At 37.7% G+C, this 27,695-nt stretch overlaps 1 protein-coding gene across 1 annotated transcript; it reads right to left on the minus strand.

The window, feature by feature from the left end:
- Nucleotides 1-15,754: 15,754 nt before the first annotated feature.
- TUSC1 (tumor suppressor candidate 1) lies at nucleotides 15,755-17,256 on the minus strand. The gene has a single exon (XM_032636145.1). The coding sequence runs from the start codon at nucleotides 17,065-17,067 to the stop codon at nucleotides 16,453-16,455; it is 615 nt and encodes a 204-aa protein (XP_032492036.1). The 5' UTR covers nucleotides 17,068-17,256; the 3' UTR covers nucleotides 15,755-16,452.
- Between the last annotated feature and the right edge of the window lie 10,439 nt (nucleotides 17,257-27,695).

Genomic DNA, 27,695 nt, shown 5'->3' on the forward strand with positions numbered 1-27,695 from the left:
AAAATGCTGCTAACAGAAACTACATAAGCAAAAAAGCAAAATAAAAAATATATTTTAGGGATACTTTCATATATGATGAACGTGAATTTTTAAAAGAGAAAATGATAAATCCAAACTTTAAAATAGCAGTTATCCCTGACCATGAGTCAGGAGCATGAGATAGTAAAGGACCACCTAGTTGATGAAGCTGTGTTTCTTTTATTTCAGTTCTTAAACTGGGTGATGAGTTCATAGGTATAATTTTTACTATTATGTCTCCTATCTTCCATATACAGTATATTAAATATATATATTTTTTAGGCATCAAATATTAGGAAATAAAATGCAAACTACATCTACCTACTATGAATTTGCATATTAATAATTAAAAAAGAAAAGCTCAACAAGAGAGATGAAAAAATTAAACATCTAGGAACCACCCCGTTCGTGAAGAAACTTCCACATAGGTTGCTTTCCACATATGCCATTGCTGCCATTACACACACGTTTAATACTTTGCACATGTGTTTAATATTCATGTTCTCAACTTATCTTACAACTGTAGCGATACTATTAATTTCCCTGTTTTACACATGAGAAAGTTTAGAGGTTAAGTGATTTACTCAAGGACATACAACTCAGTGGCGATGGCAGAACAGTAATTCAGGATTGCCTGACTCTAGAGCCCAAGATTTATCATGTTGTACCTAGACGTTGTCACTGATCTTCAGGAGTCAACTGCCTTATAGGTCTCCAAATTGAACACTTTATATATTTATTATAGAAACACATTTCAAGAAAGCCCTCAACAATAAAAGTCAATAAAGTTACAAAGGGATTGTTCCACAACACATCTAAAGATTTTATCTAACTAATAAATAATAAAAATGGATTTGTAACACTAATTAGCCCAATCAAACAATATGCGCTATTGCCAAAAGATAATAAAATTAAGGTTTCTATGTTTTTAAAGTAGTATTTTTGATTATCTTTATATCCACTGATGTTTAAAGATTCATCAGTATCCTCAAAATAAGAACTCTCATACCTTAAGTTTCAACAGGTGGAGAATGACTGCCTTAGTACATAGGTTATAGTTCAGCCTGAAATTGTCACATAAAAATGGTACTACCCTGAGAATAAATTGCAATAATACCTGATACTCACAATTCAAGTACTAATCTTCATGTTTGTCTTTTGATATCAGATTTTCTGTAGCTCTGAGGAAATAAAATAGATGAGTTTATCTGGCCTTCTCTATATCTTTTATGGCAATGAAAAAATAAAATCTATGTTTGATTTCTATATAAATATTATTTCAGGGGAACAGATGTTAACTTCTTTATTTTAAACCTCAGCCTGCCTTTGTATGGATAATCTCTTGGCTATCCTCCAGATTTGCTCTAAGTACTGATGACTCAACAAATAAAGAAAATGTGAGTGAAGTGACATGTATTCCAGCCTCCCCTATTCACTCATAAACCCAACAGTGTTAAGAAGTGACATAGAATTATCAAACATCTGGGTTGTAGATAATCTTCCAATCATTTAGAATCATGTAGATAGCAGCGGGTTTACTAGGAAAGAAAATGTAGCATGCGACCTTGAAAACAGGTTTAGATGGCTTCTCTTTATTAGAGTCAATTGCTTTATTCTTTTTGTAATAAGACAGATCCATTCCCTCCATTGCAGCCGATGACTTCCTTCACACTTTGTTGAGAAAACAGAAAAAGAACAAAGCAATGCCTTTAGAGTCCCTCCAATAAATCTGCTGCTCCACCTGTATCTCTTTATCCCCTATCCGCTTTCTTTCTTATGACAAAGAATGAAGTGTCCCTACTCTCTTCTAAGGCCAGTCTTTTCATATATTCTCAGACTTCCATCCTCTTGTCCCTATCTCCTCTTTTAGAGGACACTGGTCCCCTATTCATATGCTCCAGGAATATCATCTTTCCCTTTCCATCGTATCATTCCTAGAATTAAAAAAACATAAAAATACAAGTTTCTCTTAATCCTTTATTGGCTTATTATCATTTCATTTTGTTGTTATTGTTATTCCTTTAATAGGAAAGTCTTAAAAAACCTATTATTAATTGTGCATCTAGGATTCACTTTGTCAGCTTCCAACCTTTTTTTTAAACTGCACCACTGAAACCACCCTAGTCAATGTCAACCATGGCCTCGGTGGTGACACATCTCATGGCTGCTTCTGTGTTCTCTTCTTACTCAGCCTATTCATGGTATTTGGCACACTTGGTAATCCTCCATCCCTGTTGTAGGCTCTTTGGCATCCACGTAGTATCATGCTCCTGGTTTTTGTTCTATTCCACAAACTGCCCCTTCTAAGTTTTCTTTACTGACTTCAGCATCTTTAGGTGAGATCCAAATATTTGGGAGTTCAGGCCACTTGTTTTTTCTACCTCTAACTACTCCCAGAAGATTTCTTCTTTTCTTTATATATTGATGCCCAAATTTTCACATCCAGCCCTGATCCATTCCCTGAGATTTGAATTCTTGTATCCAAGAATTTATAACATATCTTTATGTCTGTTTCTAAAAAGGCATTATCTTGATTTCTCTCTGGGCCCCCAGATCAGTCAGACTGATGATTTAGAATGTAAAATGATATTCTATATTTCCAGCACTCAAAGTCAATGGCTTAGAATCACACTTAGAGCAAAATGCAAATTTCTTTTCAGAGTTTACAAGGAAGTTCTGGCTCTCACCACCTCTCAACTACATTCTCCTTACTTCCCTCTTCTCACTTCAATTTTCTCTTTCAGACTTGACTAAAACCAGTATGTAATTAATTAAAAGAAATTTTTTCATATGTGATTCATTTCAATAGATTCTTCAGGTTCCCTTCTAAAATGCTAAAATGTTTTTCTCCATTTGTACTGCACAACTTTTTAATTGACCTCAAGCTATGTTTTGATTAAAGCAACCCTTGGATTTTTTGATCCTCATAGTGTTGCTGAAAATTTTCACTACTGGTTTTTCAAATGCTCTATGGAATTTGATGAAGAGGGCCCTTACTGCTGCTATTCATGTTACCATTATTTCAGAACAAAGATGCATACGTATAACTGAGGCCACATAAGTAGGGTCATCGGTGGGATAACCAGATATAGGAGCAATAGATTTTTAAGGTGCCCTGATTTTCCTCACTTCACAGATAGTTTGCTGCCTTTTTATTTTATTGCTTCACCATTCAGAAAGCTTTAGAGGCTACCTTATAAAAAGTTCAGTTTCTAATAATGGATGATTCCAAATTTTTGTTTTAATTTACCACAAGGCCAAGAAGACAAGAGCTACGTCTTCCTTTTCCCTTTGTAAGAAACTTTGGTCTAAATGACTAATCAAGTACAGTAAACACTTTACTTTAGAATGATACCTATTCCTCCTCTATCTTGTTTTGTTTCTATTTGATTTTATTTGTAACTGCTGGGTTTAAATATATTTTGTGGGTAAGCTTCGGCAAAAACTTTTTGCAAGTAAGTGGGATATATAAATTTTTGATACATATAATAAACTGCAGAGCAGTGCTGAGCTGCTTACCAGCAGCTCTCTTTAAATGGAGCTCCTGGTTTTAGTAGATGAGAAATTGAATACAAACCTAAGCTGTGTGATATAAAAATCACTGTAATCCAGTAACAGAAGATGATGTTCTCAAGGGGAAAAAAATAATCCCACTGTATTCTGTACTTATTAGACAGTACTATTCAAAAGAAATATAAGTCAAGCTACATGTGTGCTTTTAAATTTTCTTGAAGCCACGTTAAGAAAGTAAAAGAAACAGATAAAATAATTTTATTAACTTATTTTATTTACCCCAATATATCAACTGTTATAATTCTAACATGTAATTAATATAAAAATTATTAATGTAATATTTTAAGCTTTTTTGACTAAGCGTGTTAAATCCAGTGTGTATTTCACACTTATTTTATGCATCTCAAGTCAGACTACTCAAATACTCAACAGCCACCTCTGGCTATGGGCTACCATATTGGCCAGTGTATTAGACTATATCTGTAAGTGGATACCAATTTAAGACACTAGTACACTTATGAGGCTATTATAGGAACCAAATTCTAAATCACCATTATGTGGAATACACAGGAAGTTTAACTAATATAAACAAGAGGAAAGATACATTCTTTACTTCCCCTGAACTCAACTTCAGTGATTCTATAACATAGCATTTTAGATATTTCCTTTCAAATAAACACGGTTTTGTGCTTTACCTCCTGCTGCAGCAACTTCAAAAATGCTGCAAGTAAAAAACTGCTAAAAACTACAAATTGCCACCTAAGAACCCCTGCCTACATGATGATAATTAGTCCGATTTTTGAAGGACCACAAATTACTGCCAAACAATTAGATACATCTCTAGGAAAACTCATCTCGTTTCTTTCAAAATACATTTTTAGAAGAAGAGAAAAGTAATCTGCTTCCATTCAGCTTGGGAATCTTTTTTTTTTTCAAAAGTAAAAAATAATTATTTATTCCTAATATTCCAGGTACTTATTAGGGATACAGGGGGAATAAGATACAATTCTTGCCTTTGAGAATTCACAATCAAATGAAACACATGATGTACGTTTATATAATGTCACCTTTCAAGTTAAATATCCACTTACTTCAGTGAAAGCTTCTAAAAGCAAGCAAGACCTTATTTTTTAAACTATTTTATTGAGGGATGATGGACAAACACAAAGCTGTACATATTTAATGTATACAACTTGATGAATTCAGAGATAAGTATATACCTGTGAAACTATCATCACAAGTTATGCCACAAACATATCCCTCATTTCTAAAAGTTTCCTACTGACATCTTTATTTTTTGGTGTGATAAGAACACTTAACGTAAGATCTACCCTTTTAGCAAAATTTTACGTATGCCATACAGTACTGTTAACTACAGGCAGTATGCTGTACAGTAAGATCTCTAGGATTTATTCATCTTGTATAACTGAAAGTTTGTACCCTTTGACTAATACCTCCCTGTTTCTCCCTCCTGGCAACCGGCGTTCCACTCACTGGTGCTATGAGTTTAACTCTTTTAGATTCCTCATATAAGTGATACCATGTAGTATTTGTCCTTCTGTGTCTGGCTTACTTCACTTAGGATACTGTTCTCCAAGTTCATCCATGTCGTCACAAATGACAGGATTTCCTACTTTTATAACATTTTATATATATATATATATATTTATATTTATATTAATATGTATATATTAAACATTTTCTTTATCCATTCAGTCATTAATGGACATTTAGGTTGCTTTCATTTCTAAGCTGTTGGGAATAATGTTGCAATGAACATGGGAGTTCAGATATGTCTTTGACATCATGATTTCAATTTCTTTGCATATATATACAAAGTGGGATTGCTAAATCATATGGTAGTTCTATATTTAATTTTTTGAGGAACCTCCATACTATTTCCATAGTGGCTGCACCAATTTGCATTCCCACCAATAGTATACAAGGGTTTCCTATTTTCCACATCCTCCTCAACACTTATCATTTAAAAAAAAAAACAAACTTCTTTTTAGGTAATAGCCATCCTAGCAGATATGAGGTGATATCTCATTGTGGTTTTGATTTGCATTTCTCTGATGAATAGAGATGTTGAGCATCTTTTCATATACCTATTGGTCACTTGTAGGTCTTCCTTAGAGACATGTCTATTCAAGTTCTTTGCCCAATTTTTAATCAAATCATTTCCTTCCTTCCTTCCTTCCTTCCTCCCCCCTCCCCTCCCTCCCTCCCTCCCTTCCTGTCTCCCTTCCCTTCCTTCTTGCTTGCTGTTGAGTTGTAGGATTTCCCTATATATATTGGATATTAGCCCTTTATCAGATATATGGTTTGCAAATATTTTCACCCATTCCACAGGCTGCTTCTTCATTTTGTTGATGGTTTCCTTTGCCATGCAGAAGCTTTTTAATCTGATGTAATCTTACTTGTCTATTTTTGCTTTTGTTACCTGTGCTTTTAGTGTCATATCCAAGAAATCATTGCCAAGGCCATGCTAAGAAGCTTTCTTTTCTATATTTTCACCTAGGAGGTTTAAGGTTTCAGGTCTTATGTTTAAGTCTTTAAACCTTTTTGAGTTAATTTTTGTATATGGTTTAAGAGTTCACTTTCATTCTTTCGCACATGGCTATCCAGCTTTCCCAGCACCGTTTACTGAAGACACTATCCCTACACATTGTGTGGAATATTCATTTTTAAATTGTATCTAAAATTAAATGAGTTGGTGAGAATTTATACAGATCAGGGGAATTAAAATGGGAAGAGAGCTTTATGCATGAAAACTAGAAAGGCTCAGTGATAGTGACTCAAAACCACCTGCTCATACCACTATGCTATTACCTCGCTCGGTGTAAACTTTTTTCATCTTGTCCTCCCAATTAATATAAACCAAAAACTGAAAAATAAATTTTGTTAAACAAAAACTGATACATTATTTTGGATTGAAAAAAAGATATTTATTATTTACCTCCCTTCAATTCTTTGCAAGCTTTCCAAGGTAGGGACTGAGGACAGTGCCTGTCACAGAGCAGGTACTCAACATACATTTCAAAAGTGAATGATTGTTAGCTTCATTAATAAAAGAATGGATTATTTTAAAATTTCTCACCTTGTATATATGTTTGAGACCTGATCTTCAGAATGCAAAATACAAACTAGTAGGTGAATTATGCTGTTTCTTTCCCTGTTTAAGATAGCAGGGAGAACATATCAATGTTCAAAAATTATGTGTCACCGGCTTTATGCTCTATCAACATCTATATGTAGACGAACAGAGCAACTAATCCTCATCATGAAGGACTTTCAAATGGTACAAAAAAATGATAATAAAAATAGTTCACATAGGGCTTCCCTGGTGGCGCAGTGGTTGAGGGTCTGCCTGCCGATGCAGGTGACACGGGTTTGTGCCCCTGTCCCGGAAGATCCCACATGCCGCGGAGCAGCTAGGCCCGTGAGTCATGGCCGCTGAGCCTGCGCGTCCGGAGCCTGTGCTCCGCAATGGGAGATGCCACAACAGTGAGAGGCCCGCGTACCGCAAAAAAAAAAAGAAAGAAAAAAAAAAGTTCACATAAACATTGCATGATAGAAGCAGTAAGATATGCAGGGCTGGTGGGGTTAGAAGGAATTGAATTTAGGTTTCTTTGGTGAATGTTGTATACATACACTGAAACAGTATATCCACAATTTTATAACGTGTAACACTCAGGGTGTTATTTTAACCCCTTATGACAAACGTTTTAGATTAATTGCTTTGATTATTTTGAGACAGAACCAGTTATTTTTAAGCAATAATGATAAGGCTTATTCCTTGTATCATTTAAAACCAAATTTTAATAAAAGTTATCTTAAGTATTGTTGCCGTTAGCTTTAGCAAATCCTTTTCATTTGCATCAGGTTTTAGATTTTCAATGCACTTTCACGTACACTCATCTCTTTTGATTTTCTCAACAATTCTGCATTGATATTATTATGCTATAAGTAAAGATATTGAATCCAAGTGATTCTTCTGACTGCAGATTAAAGAAAGGAAATCCCAAGAGACTGCCACAAAAATCCAGTCTTTTCTTTGCCTTTATCAACATCCTCCTCTGATCAACATGCTGCAGGTGCAGAGACAGTCTGCCATCTCTGCACAAAGGACCCAAGAACTGTTTCTCATCAACTTCACAATCCTGATGTTAAGCCTGATAAAGAGAGGGCACTGTTTTCCTTACATTTCTTATTAATATTTTATATTTCTTTCCCAACACTAGTCTGGATTGTCAAGTCTCCACTTCGTCCCTCTCTTCCACCCTACACACACTGCCAAGACTCCAAAATTATGAAATTTTCAAATTTGCACATGCATGATCTAATTAATTATACTTATCCTAATAGGATTAATTCAAGATATACAACATACAGAAAGAAATCATCAGAATTCAGTTACCAGTAAGACTGCTTAGTGAAACCCAACCTTAGAAATAAAAAGTTCTCTTGTGTATCTTGAGGTTATCTTTCAGAGTTTTCTCTTGCGTGTTTTTTCTCCCAATGGCCAATATGATTTCTACACTTGTAGTGTGCTTCTTGCTATCCAGAATCACCTGGGCTCTCAGGACCATTCAGCCATCCTTTTATTTATCTCCCAATTGACCACACTTTAAACATCTTTCATCAGTGTTTGAAACTTTTCTCCACTTTAAAACAGAAAATCAGCTAACTTAATTCAACAAATGATTTTACTGTTTCATTGCAAAGACATGACCTCACTCAATCTACCTGTCTCCAACCTCATTCTTTCTCTATATTATCACCTGCTCTTTTCTCCTTACCTCCTCTTCAATAAGAATTTAATCTATTCCTTTACCAGACTATTCTAATCATCTGTGCATTTGAGTTAATCCATTCATGATAACATGTTAACTCTTTATATCTTCTTCCATTGGGCTCTTCATCTCACTTTCCATTATTCGCATCTCTCCTGAAACATACTCAGATTCATTCCATACACAGAATACAAATAATAATACCCTCAGCAACTTTTCCAACTCTGTTCTTCTCTTTAAGATCCTTATTTAAAAATATTCATTGCCAAATTCCTTGTAACTGCTCACCAATTTATAATCTAACAGTTTGCTCCCCAAATCTAATGACTTAATATAACCATTAATTGTTGATCACAAGTTTACTTGTCAGTGGTTTTGCTGACCTGGGCCTGGCTGAGTTGACCTATACAGGGCTTGTGCGTATCTGTGTGTTTAGCTGACTGACTGGGAACTGGCTGGTTGAAGATAGCTGGCTGGCTGTTGGCTGGGATAACACAAGTGATCAGCTTACACTCATTCCACCCAGCGTGCTAGCTTAACGTTGTTCATGTGGTGACAACAAGATTCTAAGAAAGTATAGAAGTGTTCATGGTCTCTTGAGTCCTATACACAAAGACACTGTCAGTTCAGTTGCATTCCATTGGCCAAAGCAAGGAGCAACACGGAGCTCCATCTGTTCACAGGTAGAGTTGTAAAATTACTTTATAATGGCTATGGATATAGGGATGAGTGGACAATTAGACCATTTTTTATTTGGACTCTATCACATATTGCTTAACTTGTTTGTAGTATTAAACAGTTCATTCTTTCATCAAATCTATCTTCCCTGTGTTTCCCCTAAGGAATTACAATCTCTTAGATTTCCCCTTACATTTCTAGCCTACTCTTTTGAATCTCCTTTGTTGGCCTTTGTTAGTTCTTTGAATATATGCTTTTCTCTAAGTTTATTCTTTGGTCTTTATCTCTTATAGCTGTAGATGTTTCCCCCATAATTGTATCATCTTTATACAGTGCCTTGTAACAAGCACTGCTTTCAGAGGAAACAAATTAAGAAACATACTCTTCGCCAACAATTTTGATCATGTTCAAACACTGTTACCTCTTAATTGTACCATTGCTCTAATTTCTTTACTGGCATTTCTACCTCCAGTTTCCCCTTTCCTCTAATTATCTGCTGCCTGTGTAATCTTTCTTAAAACTACACCTGATCATGATATGAGCTACTCTACAATTCTAAATCAATCACCTGCTCAAAGAACTTTGATTTTTCTCCATTGAACGATTAAATTCCCATTTGGAGTTTAAGGTCTTTCACTATTTGACCACAGTCTGCTTTACTCAATCCTCTATACCCTTCACTGCAGTCATATTACAGTCTTTTTTATTCCTAGAGCATTCCCTATACATTTCTATTCACATCCCTTTGCTCATGTTCGCTTAGTCTTAAATAATCATCCCATGAGACCCATCTACTTGATACCCTATGTGTCTTTTAAGAATTAGCTCTAATAACACTTCATGTGAGTCCTGTTCTTCCTACTTTGGGTCATTAATATTTTCTCCCTGATTTCCTATTTTACATTATATGTCTGCATCTTTGCATTGGATGTTAAACACTTCAAAGGAAGAAATGATTTCATAGATTGTATTACTAATGGTCAAAGATTTTATACATGAGTTATTAAAAACTAAATATCTGTTGAATGATACTGAATCACTGAGGATACAATTTTTTTTTAAAAACCCTGTAACCAGTAATATATACCTAGTATCTAATTGTAAAACCTAATTTTCCTGTGTCCGTTTTGAGTTAGTTAAATCAAGAAAGCATCAAACTAGATTAACTGAAGATCAGATTTTGAGATATCATTTTGCTCCATGGAATCTTCAAGATGCATTAAATTAAATACAGTAAAAGTAAAAGTATGCAAATCGATATCAATGTCAGTAGTCGCTGTTCATTTATTGAATCAACCTGGGTACCAGGAAAAAAATGGCACACTGAAGGTGAGTAATTTTTAAATGGGTCAATAAAGGGCTGTTTGCAAAAACTGGGTATGGTTTAAGGAAACCAAAGGATACGGAGCAGTACCCTGAAGGTAGTAACACCTAGTACGGAAAACTTCACCACCCCTTGGGCAGAAGTGGTGAGAGGCTAGAACCCCTACCAGACCTGGAGAAAGAGAGCTCTGAGAGAAGGCAGACTTATAGGAGCTGTGACCCTTGATAGGCAGGATGCAGCTAAACTGTAGCAACCCCATACCCAACCCTACTTCCTGCTTCTGCCCTCTTGCTAGTATTTCCATGGCCAAATCCAGCCAGAAACCAATCTTGCCTTGAAACCCAAGGACCAAGGGAGGCCAGTAATGTGGTAAAAAAGAGAGTAAGGTGGAGAAGAATAGAGAGTGGATCTGGAAGGCAAATGTTTGATATCTGGGAGTTATTTTTGGACATTTTGTTTTTATTTTATGCTGCTGAATCTTGGTATCAGAAGAATAATTCATGGAATTTATTTCATTATGAAATATATTGCTTAATAAAAACGTGGAAATTTCTTTTTGGCTAAAGGAAGTCTTCAGCCCCCATTATTTCGCATTTTTGTTAAGAAACTCAACATCTGCATCAATAATATGGGGGAAAAAAACACTGTTGAAGGAGGGGATTCAGAAACCTTTTGATTATAGCTTTCTGTTTGAGTACATAATCAACTTCACAGTCAGGTGTTTTCAGGTCTTAGAATTACTAGTAGTGCTAACGTGCCTCAGTAAGACTGTTTTATTCTTCTCAGGAAAGGCTGTGAAGCACAGATTCATTAATATAACTTTTGAGATTTGTAGGTTAATTCGGTAGCCTCCTTATACTTGATACACACCTGCCCTAATTTCTTGCTTGAAATGTATAAAATGCCAAGCAAAAAGATAGGCACTGAAAAATTCTGATGAATTAATCCTAAACCTTAAAAAGTAGTTGTGAAGATAAAAAAAATGTCAAAAATCTAGAATAATTTTAATAGCTAATTCTTTTTGTCCCAAAAGCCAAGGAACATGAAAAATTATCTTTCAAAAATAGTAATTTTCTTACTTTGGTAGTATTGTATTTTAAAGCATAAAATATAAGTTTAGTTATAATATCTAATTTCAGTCTCATAACAAACCTAGCTATGATGCATATTTAGATACATTCTATTACTCAATTTTCCTATTTAAGAAAAATTCCATGTTAAAACGATTATAATATTCTTGAGGTCCAAAACTAATAAATGAAAACCCTGCAAATGAGCTTTTGACTCCCAGTGTAGTATTCTTTAGACTCTATCAGGATCTATAAATATTTTTGAGCACATAACAAAATGTGTATATCATTTACTATACTAAGAACACTTTAGAACACACACAGAAAGAATAAATTTTAAAAGCATGAGGTAAAAATAAATGTAAATAGAAGACCTGAGCTTTTTAACCTGCTCTCAGCATACTTGCATACCCTACTTTGAAAATTATTGGTCAATAGTACATACACCAATTTATCCTCTGAATTAAAATATATTTGCACTCCTTAGGGTTTACCTCATGCAAAATGAACCAAAGGTCCTTAGATAACCTATGCCCAAAATTATGAATGAAGAAAAAGGAAAAACTGTGAAGGGCATTTTTGAGACAAAAAATTTTAAGATTTGATAACCATTTAGATATAAGGAGCATTGGAAAAGATATTCAGAATGATTTATAATTTTTTTCCTATAGCCATTAAGCAAACGCTGATTATTTGAGTTATGGACTATAAGAGATAGGACATCTAAGTGTACTTTTATATTACTATTAATTTGAAAATCTTTCCATAGTTTATTGGCTATCCAGCTTTTCTCTAATATAAAGGATCTGTAAGTTCTTTTGCCTTGTTCTGCATTGGGACGATTGCCCTTCTCTTGTTTGATTTATAAGAGTTCTCAATAGATATAGATATTAACGTTTTGTCCATTTTATGTTCTTTGTGTCTGGTCTCTCTTCCTCAACATTTTGTTTGGGAGACATCCATATTTTCATGTGTCATCATAGCGTTCATTCTTACTGTTGTATAGTATTCCATTTTTACTCCTACTAAGAGAATTTCCTAACTCAAACTGGGTTAAACAATAAGGAAATATATTTTCTCAGATAACTGGAAGTCCAGATGTAGGACAGACCCTGGGTGTGATAAACAGAGCTGCAATGATATTATTAAGATATAAGTTTTCTTTCATCTCTCTGAACTGCTATTCTTATGATCATAGGATAGCTGCCAGGGTCAATGGGTCATGTGATAAGGTTTTACCAGCAGAATGTGACCAGGGGAATTTATATCACTTTCACACTTGGCCAAGCCTTTCTTTTCCTTTCCCATATGCTGAAACCTGGACCTGAAAGTAACCTATTTCTACCACACAGATGAAACAATGACCTTGGGCAAGGTAGAGAAACATGATGAAAAGAATCTGAGACCCTGAATGACCATGTGGAGCATAGCTTCCTGACATCCTGAAGCACCTGAATCAGGAAGTTTACGTACCAGATTTAAAAATCCTGTTTTTAATAGTCACTGAATTGTTGGGTTTCTTGGTTATTAGCAACAGAGTCTTCACCATAACTTAAGTCAGACCCATTAAGTTTAAAATACAATAGAGTTGTTTTTTTTTTTTTTTTTTTTTTTGCAGTACGCGGGCCTCTCACTGCTGTGGCCTCTTCTGTTGCGGAGCACAGGCTCTGGACACGCAGGCTCAGCGGCCATGGCTCATGGGCCCAGCGGCTACGCGGCATGTGGGATCTTCCCAGACCGGGGCACGAACCCGTGTCCCCTGCATCGGCAGGTGGACTCTCAACCACTGCACCACCAGCAAAGCCCCCTTTCTCAAATTTTCTCTAAAGTCTTTCTCAAATTTTCTCTAAAGTCTAATGAATTAACATGAATAATGCAAAGACTATACTGACAAGTCGATTCTGAATATGAATTTTTTAATAAGCAAAACCCCCTATGGATTAAACACAACATAGTTTAATTCAAATCATTAAGAGATGCTAATATTAGTTTAAGCTTTAAAATCTGAAATTTGAGCATGATAACCTCATAAAGTCAGACGTGGGTATTATTGGTTTTCCTTGGTTCATATTTCCATTGCACAAATAGATTTATATAGTGTCTATATCAGATAGGTAAAATATATATCAGGAAAGCAAGTTTATAGTAGAAAAATTAGAACTTATAATTGATCAATTAATCACTGAACAGAAATATTAATAAGTTTTTTCATTCACTCATGAAGATTTTATGACAAATTCTCAGTGAAAATCTGTTCCTTTAATCAAAATAGAAAATGGTATTTTGGCACTGGGATCAAAATCATGTTGCTAACAATTATTTAGTATATACTGATGATTTAATTTATTAAATAATTTGGGATTAGTTTCATCATGGCGATACTCATAAATTGGCAAATCTATGTCTAAGACTAAACAATACAAAGAATATTTTCAAGTATTCTTCAAATATTCACTATGTTCAAGAAGTATAGCAAGGACAGCTTGTTCTATGATCTACAAAAGACCCCATTTTATACTGCTTTGATTTACATCCTAATTTTTACAGATGAAAACATAAAGATGGTATACGTTTTTGAGTAGCAGCAATACAAATTGCTGATTAAAAAAATGCCAACCCTCCTCACTGAATCTGCTTGCTAATATGACACACATTTTTGTTGCACATTTCTATTATAAGCCCTCTTTTCATTGCACAAGAAATCTGAAGTTATGGAAATGTCATTGTAATAAAATATGATAATCTGTAGTTTTAGGTTATTTTAGATCAAACTAGGGCCTAGACAAAACTTTTCTAAAATCGACTTTACCCATTTCTTAAACAGGTACATATTTTGATGTAACAAAACATCTTTTATATTACTACATGATACTTCTCATCAGGTATCATTGGGGAAATTCAACAAAGTTGAGCCTTAACCCATTTATAGGGGCATTTGGGTTTCAGAATTTTTAAAACTTTTCAGGAATTGTGCTCAAAAAAATTCCTCATTTGTGTGTATGCCTTATTACAAAAATTTTTTTCACCATACTTATACATGATTTTAAAACAAAGGGTGTTTAAAACTAGTTAAACTAAATATTTTGCTTAGTTCTTGAATCGCCAGTTGCCACAATCAGGAAATATTTTAAACTTTTTGTATTATTCCCTTATCATAAAGGCTTTATCTCCCCTGTTTATTTAAAAGGAGAGAAAAATGTCAACACAGTCGAAATATACATATCTGCTAATACCCATAAAGTCATAGAGGAACAAAACACAGAAGGAAAGTAAAGTGACAGTAAAATATGCACTTGAAATTTCACAATTTGGATTATAATTCTTACTGATAGATCTCTTATTTTGAAGCAGGTATTCTGCAGATAGCATTTCAATAAAATTTTTATAACATTTTAAGGTAGATGGTATGTTCATTTTAATGGTGAGAAAACTAAGGCTTAGAGAGATTAACTAATTTACACTCAAAGTAGAAGTAGGGCCAATAGGCTTTTTTCCATTCTTCCATTCCTACTGCCTCCTAAAAATGTTTTCTTTCGCTATTAGAAAACGACGTAAAGGGGATAGAAATACTTTTCATATACCTACTTATTCTCACCAAGTTTCTTCTCATATTTCTTGGTTATAGGGGAAGATGTTAATGTTCAAAACTATCAATTACTTTTAAGCAAAATGCAGTGTCCTCAATACCCAGGATTAGAAAAAAATCTCAAAACTATTTTCTTTGGCAACTTGTTTTATAATATATGCTATGAAACTTTTGGAATATTCCACAAACAAAACAAACATTCTAACTCATGATTTTTTTCTAGCTGTAACAGAAACTCTTCTCATTGTTTTCTGCCTCCTTAAACTGAAGTGTTCTCCACCACTTAAACACCCTTTTACACCTATGATTTTTACCAGGTACAATGGTATCCTCTTCAATACTAGGCAAAGGTGTTATTCATTAACAAAGTACAATCAACTGATTTTAGAACATTTGTTAAGATAATCACATTTTTTTTTCTGCATTGAAACTACAACTGAGACTTAAATCACTTTGTTTTGGGACTTCTGATATACATATAATTCATAATTTCTTAAAAATTCTTAAACATTAGCAATATTAGGCAAAGTAGCTGTGTGCTATGCTGTCAAGTCTAAAATGTATAAAAATTATGAAATGTTTAGACTGTCTAATCTTTAGATTGTTTTAAAAGATCACTGTTTCATAAAGCGAAAAGTAAATGAGTTTACAAAGGCTAATCAAGTTCAGATATTAAAAATAGGTATAATATATACATACATGTATATTTCTTAAAGAAACGTGTAAACGTTTCACACACTTTAAATAATAGTCGTGGGATAGCTTTAGGTTATTTTTAGTGCACCAAATTTATTTGCCGATCAAAGAATTACTATAGGCAGATAGTTTAAAAATTCCCAGGGCTGGGGGTGGGGGGGCAGAATGGGGTAAACAAATCAGTATATATTAGATGTATAAGGACTAGAGCCAGGGCAGACATGAGTTTCTAAATTATATATATCACCTTTTTCATAAAAGGGTGGTACTTCATAGGCTATCCAAGTAACACCGACTTATAAAAACAAACCAAATACTTAGAATGTTGGCCACATAAGAGAGAGCGGCTAGAGGCTCTGGGAGACTTAAGAATGAACAAACTCAACCGATTCAAAATGTATTATTCATCCCTCAAAGAACCAAAACAGAGGGAAAAAATAGCACAGGTCCTCACAACACTCAGAAAACTTCAGGCATTAGGACGTGTTGACTGGCACCCATTTCTTGCTGTTTTAAAAGCCGCCCCTCCGCTGCCTGGCCTCCCTCCACGGAAACGAGCAGGGGCCAGAGAAGGTTGATCTGTACACGTGGACTCAGACGGCCCCGCGCCCTTCTCAGCCTCTGCCGGCCGAACGCTACTCGCCCCCGGAAGTGGCCGGCCAGGCAGGAGGCGGGAGCGCGCGGCTCAGGAGCGCGCTAGCTGGGGGCAACCGTGTACGGAGGAGGAGGGGCCCGCGCGAAGCCCCGCCTCCCCCCGGCTGCGGCCTCGGGCTACAGCCAGGGTTCCGAGGGTTCGGGCTCGGGTTCCGGGGTTCGCTGGCCTGAGTCGGGTCTACGTGGACAGGGCTCCTCCTTGTCCCCACGCGGGCGCGGCCCCCGCTGTTCGAGGTGCAACTGCAGCAGGGCCCGGCGGTACATGGCCTCCAGCTTCTCAAGCCGGGCTCTCAGGGCCCTGGGGCTGCCCTGCTCGTCCTCGGGGCCGCCGCCCCTAGCTCTCCTGTTCGTGCTGGCCTCTTCGGGGCCCGGGGTCGCCCTCGCCGCCTCCGCGTACGCCCCGTCACCACCCTCGCCGGGGAGCCGCAAGGCCTGACGGAAGAGACTGCGGTTCTCGCGCTTCAGCCGCCGGTTCTCGAGCCGCAGTCGGGCGTTCTCCTCACGCAGCCGCGCGTTCTGTCGGTCCCGCTCGTCCCGCGCGCGGATGGCCTCTAGGTGGCTCGCCGCCAAGTCGGCGAACCGCTCCTCCAGCTGCTGTCGGGCGCCGCCCGCGCGGCCTCGCCAGCCCCCGCTGCCGCCACCCCCACGAACGCGGCCCGGGCGGCCCTGCCCGCGGCTGTCCCCTCCGCCGCAGCTCCCGCGCCTGGTGGCGCCACCACGCATGCGCCACATCGTCCCAACCACGCCGCCAGCCCCTTGGGCCGAGGGGCCGCGCGCCCAGGCGCCAGCGAGTTCCGGGCCCGGCAGGGCAGTCGGGGCAACGGCGCAGGAGGAGAGAAGGTGGCGGCTGCTGGCTTGGGGCCAGAGGAGGCCGGGAGTTTGCCCGGTTTGAGGCGTGTCTTGTCTCCTCGGGTGGAGCTGCCCCCTGGGCCTGCGATCTCCAGGCGGGCTCACACACAATGCCCCTGGGGAGCGCCCTGCGGCTCAGGCCTCCGGCAGCGCGGGGAAAAGCGTGTATCCTCGGCCGGGCTCTGCCAGGGCTCTTCGGCGCGGGCCAGGGCACTGCAGGAACCAGCCGGCCTCGCCCTGTCTCCAGCGCAACCACCAGTTACCGTGCCTTTTACAGGGCAATCTCAAAGCAAATAATATTACAATGAGAAGTTCTGGGACAGCTTTATGGGGCACGTTGAAAAGCTATAACGGGTTTATTTAGAACCCAGCGGTTTAACCCACCTCTAAGCTTAAGGAAACATTCAACAGAGTGGAGCTGAGCACCAGTCATGAGGCCCTCAAGTGGGAACGGGTAGCTCTCAAAAGAATATAGGCAATTCCCAGTTTGTGGACAGCCAGGGTTCCACTTGGCAAATTGTTTGCAAGTCTATAGAAACAAGGTTATACGTACTTGATGTGCTCAGGTCTGTTAACAAAACCTATGAAACTCAAAATGTGTCTCACACGTTCAAGAAACTTTACTCAGTAAATTCCAAAATTTCTGGGTGGATACAGCTCATTGAATGAATCACACTCTGTTTCTAAGGGACTCAACTTACACAATAATTGGATAATTGCAAAGTAAATTAAGGATAAGACACTGATGCCAGAATCTCATGGGAGAGAGAGGTGTTAGCCAGAACCTGTATTTTCAACAAGGTCCCAGGTAATTCTTAGGTTAACTGAAGTCTTCAAACCACCGGAACAAGTAAAGGAACTAGCAGAGCATTTGAGAAACCTGGTTCACAGTTGGGGTTTTCCTTGAACAGTACAAACAAAGGTAAGTAACTAGGGGAAAAGACAGAATTATTCAACTTTTATCCTAAAACACCACAAACACAAACACAATCGTCATTATCATTTCATGAAATCAAAAAGGATATATAACTTCAGAATTTCAAGAAATATAAATTTAGTTTTATGAAAGAAAACCATATCATTCTTAATTTCCAATAAAAGTAGATGGTGAAAACTTTGTTACAGACATCCACCAACTTTTCTATGTACTATTGAACAAAAAATAAGTTTTTTCCCATAGTGTGTATGGAGGCTGCAAGAAAAAATGCTGGTGTGTAAGGAAAGGTGATTAGTTCCCGATTTTAGATAAGAGCTTTAGGGAGCCCTGAGATAAGAAGATAGATATGCCACACAAGTTAGAGAGACTCTGCATAAGAAAGATGCAGTCACCCCTTGGGTGTTATGAATTGAGTACTAGTGTCTTTTATTTTTTGTTGGCTTCACTCTTCTTACCCTTACGTTAGTAAATCTACTAGTATTCTCTTTTTACAATTTATCAGATTAAAGCTGCTTTGTTTCCTTTGTAGAATAGTAAATTTTTGTACCTAACCACTGTAATGAACTATACAGAGTTTCCTAAAGAACACTGACACTGGTTATATGAGAAGGCCTCCATGTCCTACTCTCTACCCCTGATCCAACCCCAAAGTGCTCTCTTTTGCCTTGATAAATTAATGAAGTAATATAAAATATCATGAAAAGCAGGTAAAACTCATTAAGCAGAAGAACATCCAGTAAAATTGTCAGTTTGTTTTATGTATTTTACAGTAACTAATCTGATTATATGTATATACTCCCAAAAGACAGAACCCACTAATTCTGCCACTCTGCAGGCATGTGGCTATATAACTATTTTTATTTTACTAAAAGAAAGGAAGGAGGGGAAGAAAGAAAAGGGCAAGACAAAACAAACAAAAAACAGGGTGGGGAGAGAAAATTGATCCAGCAAAGATTATTAATCACAATCATGAAGGTTATCTGTGCAAAGCAATGAACATTCACCTTAGGGTTAATGGAGATTCCACCCATCTTCCCAAATAGGAGGTAGAGGCAATGGATGTGATCTCTAAGTTGAAAGATGATTTGGAATAGAGTTACTAAAATGATCACTGCCCAAATTATTCCTTGTATTTAAATATATTTAAATTCACTTAGAATATTGTCAAGAATTGTATACCTGAAGATGAACATTACAGCATTTCTAAATATAGTAGGACAAAAGTTAGTAAAAATGGTTCTACCGACTATTATTTGTTAGTAGACTACATATGAAAATATTATTGCACAAATAATATAACATATATGAAAGTAAAATGAAGAAATCTTAGAGAAAAAAATTATGGAAATGATAAAATTTAAAAGCAATTATCCTTCAGAGAATATAGAAAAACATAAGCTCTTAATTAGAAAATATACATAAAATAAACACTTGTGCTTTCTTTGAAAAATGGGAGCTTGTAAGCAGTAAAATTACTTGCTTACTGAAGAGAAAAAAGGCTCAAAGGACACAGATTGCTTTTTTCTGACACTGTAATTATTGTTCTTTAAGCTACCCCTACTCAAGAAAAAGAGATAAGAATTCTCCTATAATAAATGTGACAGTTTTATAAATAAAAATAAAAACTCCAACGGACTATGTGCACTTTGTGTTTAGAAAACTCTTAATGCCAAAGATTATTCCTTCACTAAGGTTATAAAATTTGTAGTAAAAGAGCAGAAAAAGTAGAAGTAAGTAGTTTAGAGTACTTGATTTCGCTCTTTCCCTGAAACAGCAACTTTTTAGTTTTTTGGGGACTAAAAAGGGGACTTTTTGTAAGTATTATTATCAATTATTTTCTCTCTCCACACCCTCACTGCCCATTCTCTAACTGTTCAACACTTGTATTTCATTTTACGTAAGAGAAAAAAAGATGAATAGATGAAGTGACAGTCATTGTGCTTCTTTTTTTTTTTTTTTTTTTTTTTTTTTTTTTTTTTTTTTTTTTTTTTTTTTGCGGTATGCGGGCCTCTCACTGTTGTGGCCTCTCCCGTTGCGGAGCACAGGCTCCGGACGCGCAGGCTCAGCGGCCATGGCACACAGGCCTAACCACTCCGCGGCATGTGGGATCTTCCCGGACCGGGGCACGAACCCGTGTCCCCTGCATTGGCAGGTGGACTCTCAACCACTGCGCCACCAGCGAAGCCCTGTGCTTCTTAATATAATGCCTTGCACCAACATTTCTGTAAATACTGGAGTTAAGAAAAGCTGTGTCAGCAAACTGGAGTGGCACTGTTTTTTTCGCCTTACACTTCCACTTTAGTACTTCTCAAAACCAACTTTGAATGACAGCTGAGGTCATTGACCCCTTTCTCCCATCCTCCAAACAAGTTTTCTTTATTTTTATTTTTTTCCCCATATACACTCTCTGGTATATATTTCTAAGTGCTGGCTTGAGAAAGAGGCCCTATTACACACATAGTTTCCTGTATCCCCAGTTGATTTCTAAGATTCTTTTATTTTCATACTTATTTGACTCTCATTTCTCCATTTTGGACATTTCTTATCAAATGAATCATATGTTAAGGTAATTTATGGCACACTCACATTGGGACAAGTCATCCTATATCAAATGCCTCTGTGTGGCCTCTCTCCTTAAAACATCCTATAATATATCATCAAATGAACTTGGTTAACAACTTTGACCAAGGTCGATTGTATAATTATGTTGAACTCCTTAGTCTGGCAGGATGCCCTGGGTGTTTCTATTCTTACTTTCCATTATTCCTCTGCTGCTGTATTCATGCTGCTACTGAGAGTCTTTTGTCCTGGAATTTGGGTGTAATGCATGGTCTGTGGACTGAAATGTACCCCTCCAAAATTCATATGTCAAAGCCCTAGTTGCTAATGTGATGGTATTTGGAGATGGGGCTTTTGGGAAGTAATCAGGTTTAGAGGAGGTCATGAGGGTGAGACTCTCTTCTGATGGAATTAGTGCCCATAACAGAAAGGACATCAGAAAGCTTCCTTCCCGTCTCTCTTTCCACCTTGTGAGTACACAGCCGAAAGATGGCCACCTGCAAGCCAGGAAGAGAGCCCTCACCGGGGAGTTGAGTCAACTGACACCTTGTTCTTGGACTTTCCAGCCTCTGAACTATGGAACTATGAGAACTAAAGCCTTGTTGTTCATACAGTACGTTTCATTTTTTGTCACACTTATCTGGATTGTAAAGAAAGTTTATACCCTACCATTTCATACATTTGTCTTAGATCCCCTGAACTCAAGGTGTTTTTCCCTCTTTTAGACATGGATAACGTACTGCAATACCTGTTCCAGTAAATTGATGCTGAGGTCCTTCTTGTACAAGTAGATCTGTACAAGATATGAATTAATATTTCGTGTACAAGTTAATATTTCTTGTACAAGTAGATCTGTACAAGATATGAGTTCCTGGAGCAGCTTATATTGTGTGTGTGTGTGAGAGTGTGATACAAATATTTCTTGAATGACTAGGATATTGAAAGCATTAATTCCTCATTCTCTTATATAATCTTAAAGGATGATTTTACCAAGTAAAACTTTAACCATTTAATAGTCAATAAAGTTAACCTATATATCCAAAAGCTGAGCTAATTGAAACTCACCAAAAAAGGTTTTTAGAACGCTGACAATTTTCAGACTGAACTAGGAAGGACGCTGGCATTGCCTTGTTAATGACAAGCCTTGTTAAAGACTTATCTTAATATATAGTGGGCCTTTATATGTAGATTTTTGAATATGTAATAAATAAGAGGTACAGGTTTTGGAGTAAGACATACATACCCAGATTTCATAAACACCACAACCCTCCCACTCCAGATGTATGACCTTGGGCAGCCTTCTGAAGCCACAGTTCCCTCATTTGTACAATGGAATAAAGTAGTATCTACCTCATGGGGTTCTTGGGAAGAGCTCTTAAAAATCTTAAAATAGAGTCAGCCAGCAAGGATTACACATTAACTCTTGATACTATTATTAATTTGTTGTTTTTATTTTATAAGACATTAATAGAATGAGTTCTTGTGAAGAGCCGGTGGTATTTAAACTCCCCATATGAGTTATTTGCTTAAGGAGCTGCCCCGAATATAATATGCAGCCCCTTTGCAGATACGATTTTTATTTTTTGATAGTTCTCATTAAATGTTTGGGTTTTAAAAATCCATATTTTGTAAGCTCCATATGCTGAAAAACTTAGTTAATCACATTCTGAGCTTGGGATTTGCTAACATTCTCTCTAAAGCCCTAGCTGAACACGGTTTTATTTTCTGGGAGCAGATTTATTAGGGCTATGAAGAGCATGTATTGATGCTTGGTAGCATGAATATCTCTTTATTGGAATAATTACTAGAGGGTTAGGAAATGAGAATATTGATTGCATTTATTTAATCTTTTGATATGGACAAAAATATTAAAAACCATCAAACACTAGCATTGCCCTTTGACAACATCATTTAATTCTAGCTACAGGGAAAATTGTGACATAAACAAAAGCAGCATGACTTATCTGTCTTAATTAGGATACTTTCTATAGTGGAGGAAAGACCCTCCTTCCTTTAAATATAAAAGCACTAGCCAGACTAATAAAAGAGGGCAAGAGCGTTATAGGTTAAGCAGAAAGTAATGTAGCTAAGAGCAAAAGGTATCCACACAGAACACTTGGCCAAAGGAAGTCCAAAATGGAGACTTTTTAACATGGGAAATGTCTTTGTAGTTCTAAAGTAGTGTCTCCATGCTTGTAGATTAGCATTATTCCTTAAAGGGTCTGGACCTGTGCTGTACACTAGCCACAGGTGGCTATTTAAATTTCAGCTTAAATGAATTAAAATTAAATAAAATTTTAAAATTAGTTCTCACATTATGCTAGCTACATTTCAGGTTCTCAGTAGTCACATGTGGCTTACTGGCTATCATGATGGATTGAAGAGATATAGAGCATTTCCATTATCACAGAAAGGTCTATTGGACAGCACTGGGTCAATCAGTATACCCCACTTCTTACTCTAATTATTGGTCTCAATCTTCAGAAAGCCATGGTGAAATTGATATTGGAAAAGAAAATGCAAGAGATCACTCTGCATATTTCCAGCATTTTCTCTAGGTTTGATTTCATGTCAATGAAACCGTTTTTTGTTTATTTGTTTGTTTTGTTTATTTTATTTTAAGAAAAAAGGCCATATATTTTAGGGTAAGGATGAAAATATAAGTGTTACTTAAGCAGACACCTTTGTATTATGAATTAGTCCAGTTTCTTACAACATAATAATTAGCAACCAAGAAAGCAATTAAAAACTAAAGCCATTTAACTCGATTTTCACAGGAATTATTAAATTCCAAAGTTACAGTTTACCTAGACGCAGAAGAGCAGTAAGAACGTTCATATTCTTAATATCTTCCCGAACTTCAACGTATTCAAGAATAAAGACCTCAGACCCAGGCAGGTCAATTTACCCTGCAAAATTTTCCCTAAAAACAGTACGGCTGAAAAGTGGCTCTCCTAAAACAGAAGGTACTTTCAGAAGAGTTATATAAGCGAAACACACAGGCCAACTGAGTGATGCGGAAACCACCTCATGCAAGAGAAACGCAGCAAACACAAGTAACCCACATTCACGTCTCAGAACCTGTCAGGGTCTCAGAATAACAATCAAGGTTGATTGTAACATCCTACCTCTCCAGTGACAGGATGGAAAGTTTTTAATGAAAAGTTATAAACAATTAAATGAATGACAGTCCTAACACACTTTCTGGAAAAGATTCTTTTTTTTTTTTTTTTAACACTTCATTAACTATCTGGAGTATCTTTAAACAAGTATCTTCTCTTGACCTCTTTCTCTATTCTGTTAGGATAAAGTGAGTATTTTTAATTCTCTTTACTATTAGAAGTGCCTGTCATAGGCAGTAGATGTGTGCATGGAATGTGTCACAAATTGGAGGGGAAGCAGAGAAACTTGCTCAAAGCCTCTTCCCTTCAAACCACTTATTCCAAACGCCAAGTCTTTCCCACGTCCCCCAGCACACTGAGAACATCCTGCTCTCGCGGCCACCTGCCCTTCCTTCCATCAGGCAGAGTGACAGCAACGCCACCTCCTCACAGAGGTGTCCCATGCGGTGATGGGGGCCAAGCCCTTGTCTCCTGCCCATCGGGGTGAGGTGGGAGGTGGAGGTCAGGTAGGTGGCAGCAAAAACACAACTGCTGGCATTGCACAGATATTTTCTCGGCTTCAAGTACACAGCGCTAGAAGGATAGGGAATTAGGGTCGGCCTGCTTTCCAGAGCAGGTGTAGATTCATTCATTCACTTAAACATTCCTGAGACACCTCCTATGTGGTTGGTACTGCTAGTTCAGAACTGGAGGCTGAGGCTCACGAAGGCCAGCAGCGCAGCACGAAGCGATTGCGGAAAAGCATTATTATTTGTTTTATCTTCTCTTCACGGTTTCACCTCAAATCAGGAACACGTCCTGGAGACCAGCGGGCTCACCACGGCCGGGGAAGGGGCATCCTGGGAGCTCCAGTTCCGGCAGGAATCTGGCCGCAGGAGTGCGGGGGCCGGGGCCGGAGCAGGCTGGAGGCGAGGGACCGCGGATGCAGGCGAGGTGCAGAGCGCCCATGGTCCCAACCCGGCCCCTGCCCCGGCCCTGGCTCCACCACAGCACGCCCGATCTCGGTGTTTTGTATTTTTAAATCAACCCTGAACAGATAGGGCCCTCTTATTCTTAAGCATACGTATCTAAAATAGTGATTCTGGCTCAATCTGAGTTCTCCAGCTACGTACACATCACTGAAGGTAGTAACAGGAGTCTGGGAATGATTTCTAATTAGAACTAAGTTACTTACCAGCTAGCTTCAGAAGGGTGCAAAAAACCAGGTAATTTATTTTTTCTTTTACCACTGCCCCTCAAACCCACTCTGTCACTCTTCCTTCCCTTCCCTTATATAATATCTCGAAAAGAACCATTAATTTACAACTACTTCTGAATATTAATGAACGGTCCTCACTTTCAGATATTAAAAGTCCACTGCAATATAATTCAAAACTTAAAACGCTCATCCAATCCCCTGTTTCTCATCTCCTCACAGCACTGTCACTACCCATTTCCCCCCAGATTGGAATTAACCAGCCTTAATGGAAAAGGAGGGTGAAATTGATGTTTATTCTCTTCCATGCTTTACCTCCTCACCCACCCTCCTGAAGTCATCTTCAGCTAACCCTTAACCTTTAAGATTTATCCAGGCAACAGTGTCCCACAAACACCAAGCGTCTCACTACACTCCACCTGTCGAAGCATACACTAAGAATATCAGTTTCTGCAGTTAGAGTATTCTGCTTCAGGCTGAATGTCAGTTTCCATTCTGTGGACTACTCACAGGATCTAGCTGTGGCTCTTCTGAGGAACTTTTACTTAGAATACGTAGGGAGCGGGAACCTCAGGAAAACACTCTCTGTTAGACTCTTCCAAGATGTTCATATCCCCAGTCTTCTCTCTGATCATGCTGCCCTCTTATATACAGGACAGTGAATCCGTTTCCCAGTTCAAATCCCTTGATGAAGGTTTTCGATATGGTTTAGCCTCTCAGACAGGTATGCACCTATAATCAATGTCTAGTTTTGGCACTTCAGCTGAGATGAGGACAAGTTCTACAATATTTCAAAGAGATATTTGTTCTAGTGAAGGCTGTACATTCATTCAATCAAGTAGTATTTAATAAATTCAACTATGAACCAGTATTTTAAAAACTTAAAATATATAAAGTGCCTAGCACATTGTAGGAACTTGAACGTGTATTGCCATTACAGTTGTAAACTCTAAACTTACAAGCCCTCAGATTATGCTGGATCCCTATATCCTTTCTTCTTCTCTATGTTTTCATTAAATATTTCATCCAATCCAATAACCTTATTTTTTTCTGTGCTAGTGCTTTCCAAATTTATCTCTCAACCCCAAAATTCTACTCTGAGTTCCAGCTTCTGAGTTCCAGCTTCATACATCGATTCTCACCTGACGCGTTTTCTTGACTATCTCACAGGTGTGTCCAACAATATTTTCAAAATGGAACTCTTATACTGCCCTGCTCTCCTAACCTGTTATACTCCCAGACTTCTCCATCTCAGCAATTAGTCCCACCATCCATCTTGTGCTTTAAGCCAGCTGTCTTCTTTGATTCCTTCTTCTTCCCTATCATTCCCACCCCTGGTACTAGATCCATCTCCAGTTGTTCATTTCTTCCTCTAAAAAATCTTGGTTTTTCTCAGCATCTCCTCTGACCACAGATTAGTCCAAAGCACTACCCTCTATCATCTGGCCTATGCTGCAACTGCTTTGCTGGTCTCAATATTTACCCTATCAAATCCCTTCTGCACAGAGCCACCAGTGTGACTTTTTGTTTTTGTTTTGCGGTACGCGGGCCTCTCACTACTGTGGCCTCTCCTGTTGCGGAGCACAGGCTCCAGACGCGCAGGCTCAGTGGCCATGGCTCACGGGCCCAGCCGCTCCGCAGCATGTGGGATCCTCCCGGACCGGGGCACGAACCCGTGTCCCCTGCATCGGCAGGCGGACTCTCAACCACTGCGCCACCAGGGAAGCCCACCAGTGTGACTTTTTGCAAGCATGAATATGAGCATGCTGTTTCTCTGCATAAAACCCTACAGTGGCGTCCCATTATGCTTCCAATAAAATCTAAAACTCTTATCATAGCCTACAAATTTCTGATAATCCCTGGCTCCTGCGTACTTCTTAAGACTCATCTATTTTTATTACCTACTTTTCTAATACACTCTAGCCATGCTGGCCTCTTTAATTCTCGGAGCTTGTCAAGTTGTTTCCTGTTTTAGAGGTTTTGAACATTCATTTCTATCTAATTGGAATGTATTCTTCCTCTGCTCTGTGTGACTTGTCATGATTAAAAAAAATCGTTTAGATCTCAAGTTAAATATTCTTTCCATCAAGGTTTTCCTAGATGACAACCATCTTTGCTGTCTATCCCTTTGCTCTATTCACTTACTTCAGAATGTTGACAATTAGCCTTGACTATATTTTATTAAATTTTCCACTAATCTGTAAGTTCCATTTTAATACTACATTTTGTTTATCTATTCTGCCAGTCTGTAAGATACAAAGAAATAGAGCCCATATCAGATTTGTTTATCATTTTATACTATCTAGGATAATATAGGTGCTCAATAAATACTTGTTGAATAAAAAATGAATCCAGAGGTGACCAACAGTTCTTTTTCAGCTGTTAACTTATACAAATTCTTGATTATTAAAAATGAAGTTACTACTGAATTTATTTTTACCAAGGCTAATTTTTCAAATATTAGGAAAATAAGAGGACTTTGGAGTTCAAATAGGGATAAACAGTGGCTTAGTTTGATCATATCTGCAGGAAGTATCCAGATTTAGAGAGAGATTCACCAAGAAGAAACAACAATCCACCTAATCAGTAGAATTTAGGCTACAATGAAACAAGACTTGGGAGAAAATACTATAGTGTTGACTAAGCGCTTTAAAACCTTTTTGAGTTTAGGGAACTGATTCTACATGATGTTTTTCTA

This window comes from Phocoena sinus, chromosome 6, assembly GCF_008692025.1.
Source record: "Phocoena sinus isolate mPhoSin1 chromosome 6, mPhoSin1.pri, whole genome shotgun sequence".
In the NCBI taxonomy this organism is placed as follows: domain Eukaryota; kingdom Metazoa; phylum Chordata; class Mammalia; order Artiodactyla; family Phocoenidae; genus Phocoena; species Phocoena sinus.

Excerpts from the sequence above, each read along its gene's own strand:
- TUSC1 (XM_032636145.1), bottom strand. The coding sequence starts at position 17,067 with ATGTGGCGCATGCGTGGTGGCGCCACCAGGCGCGGGAGCTGCGGCGGA.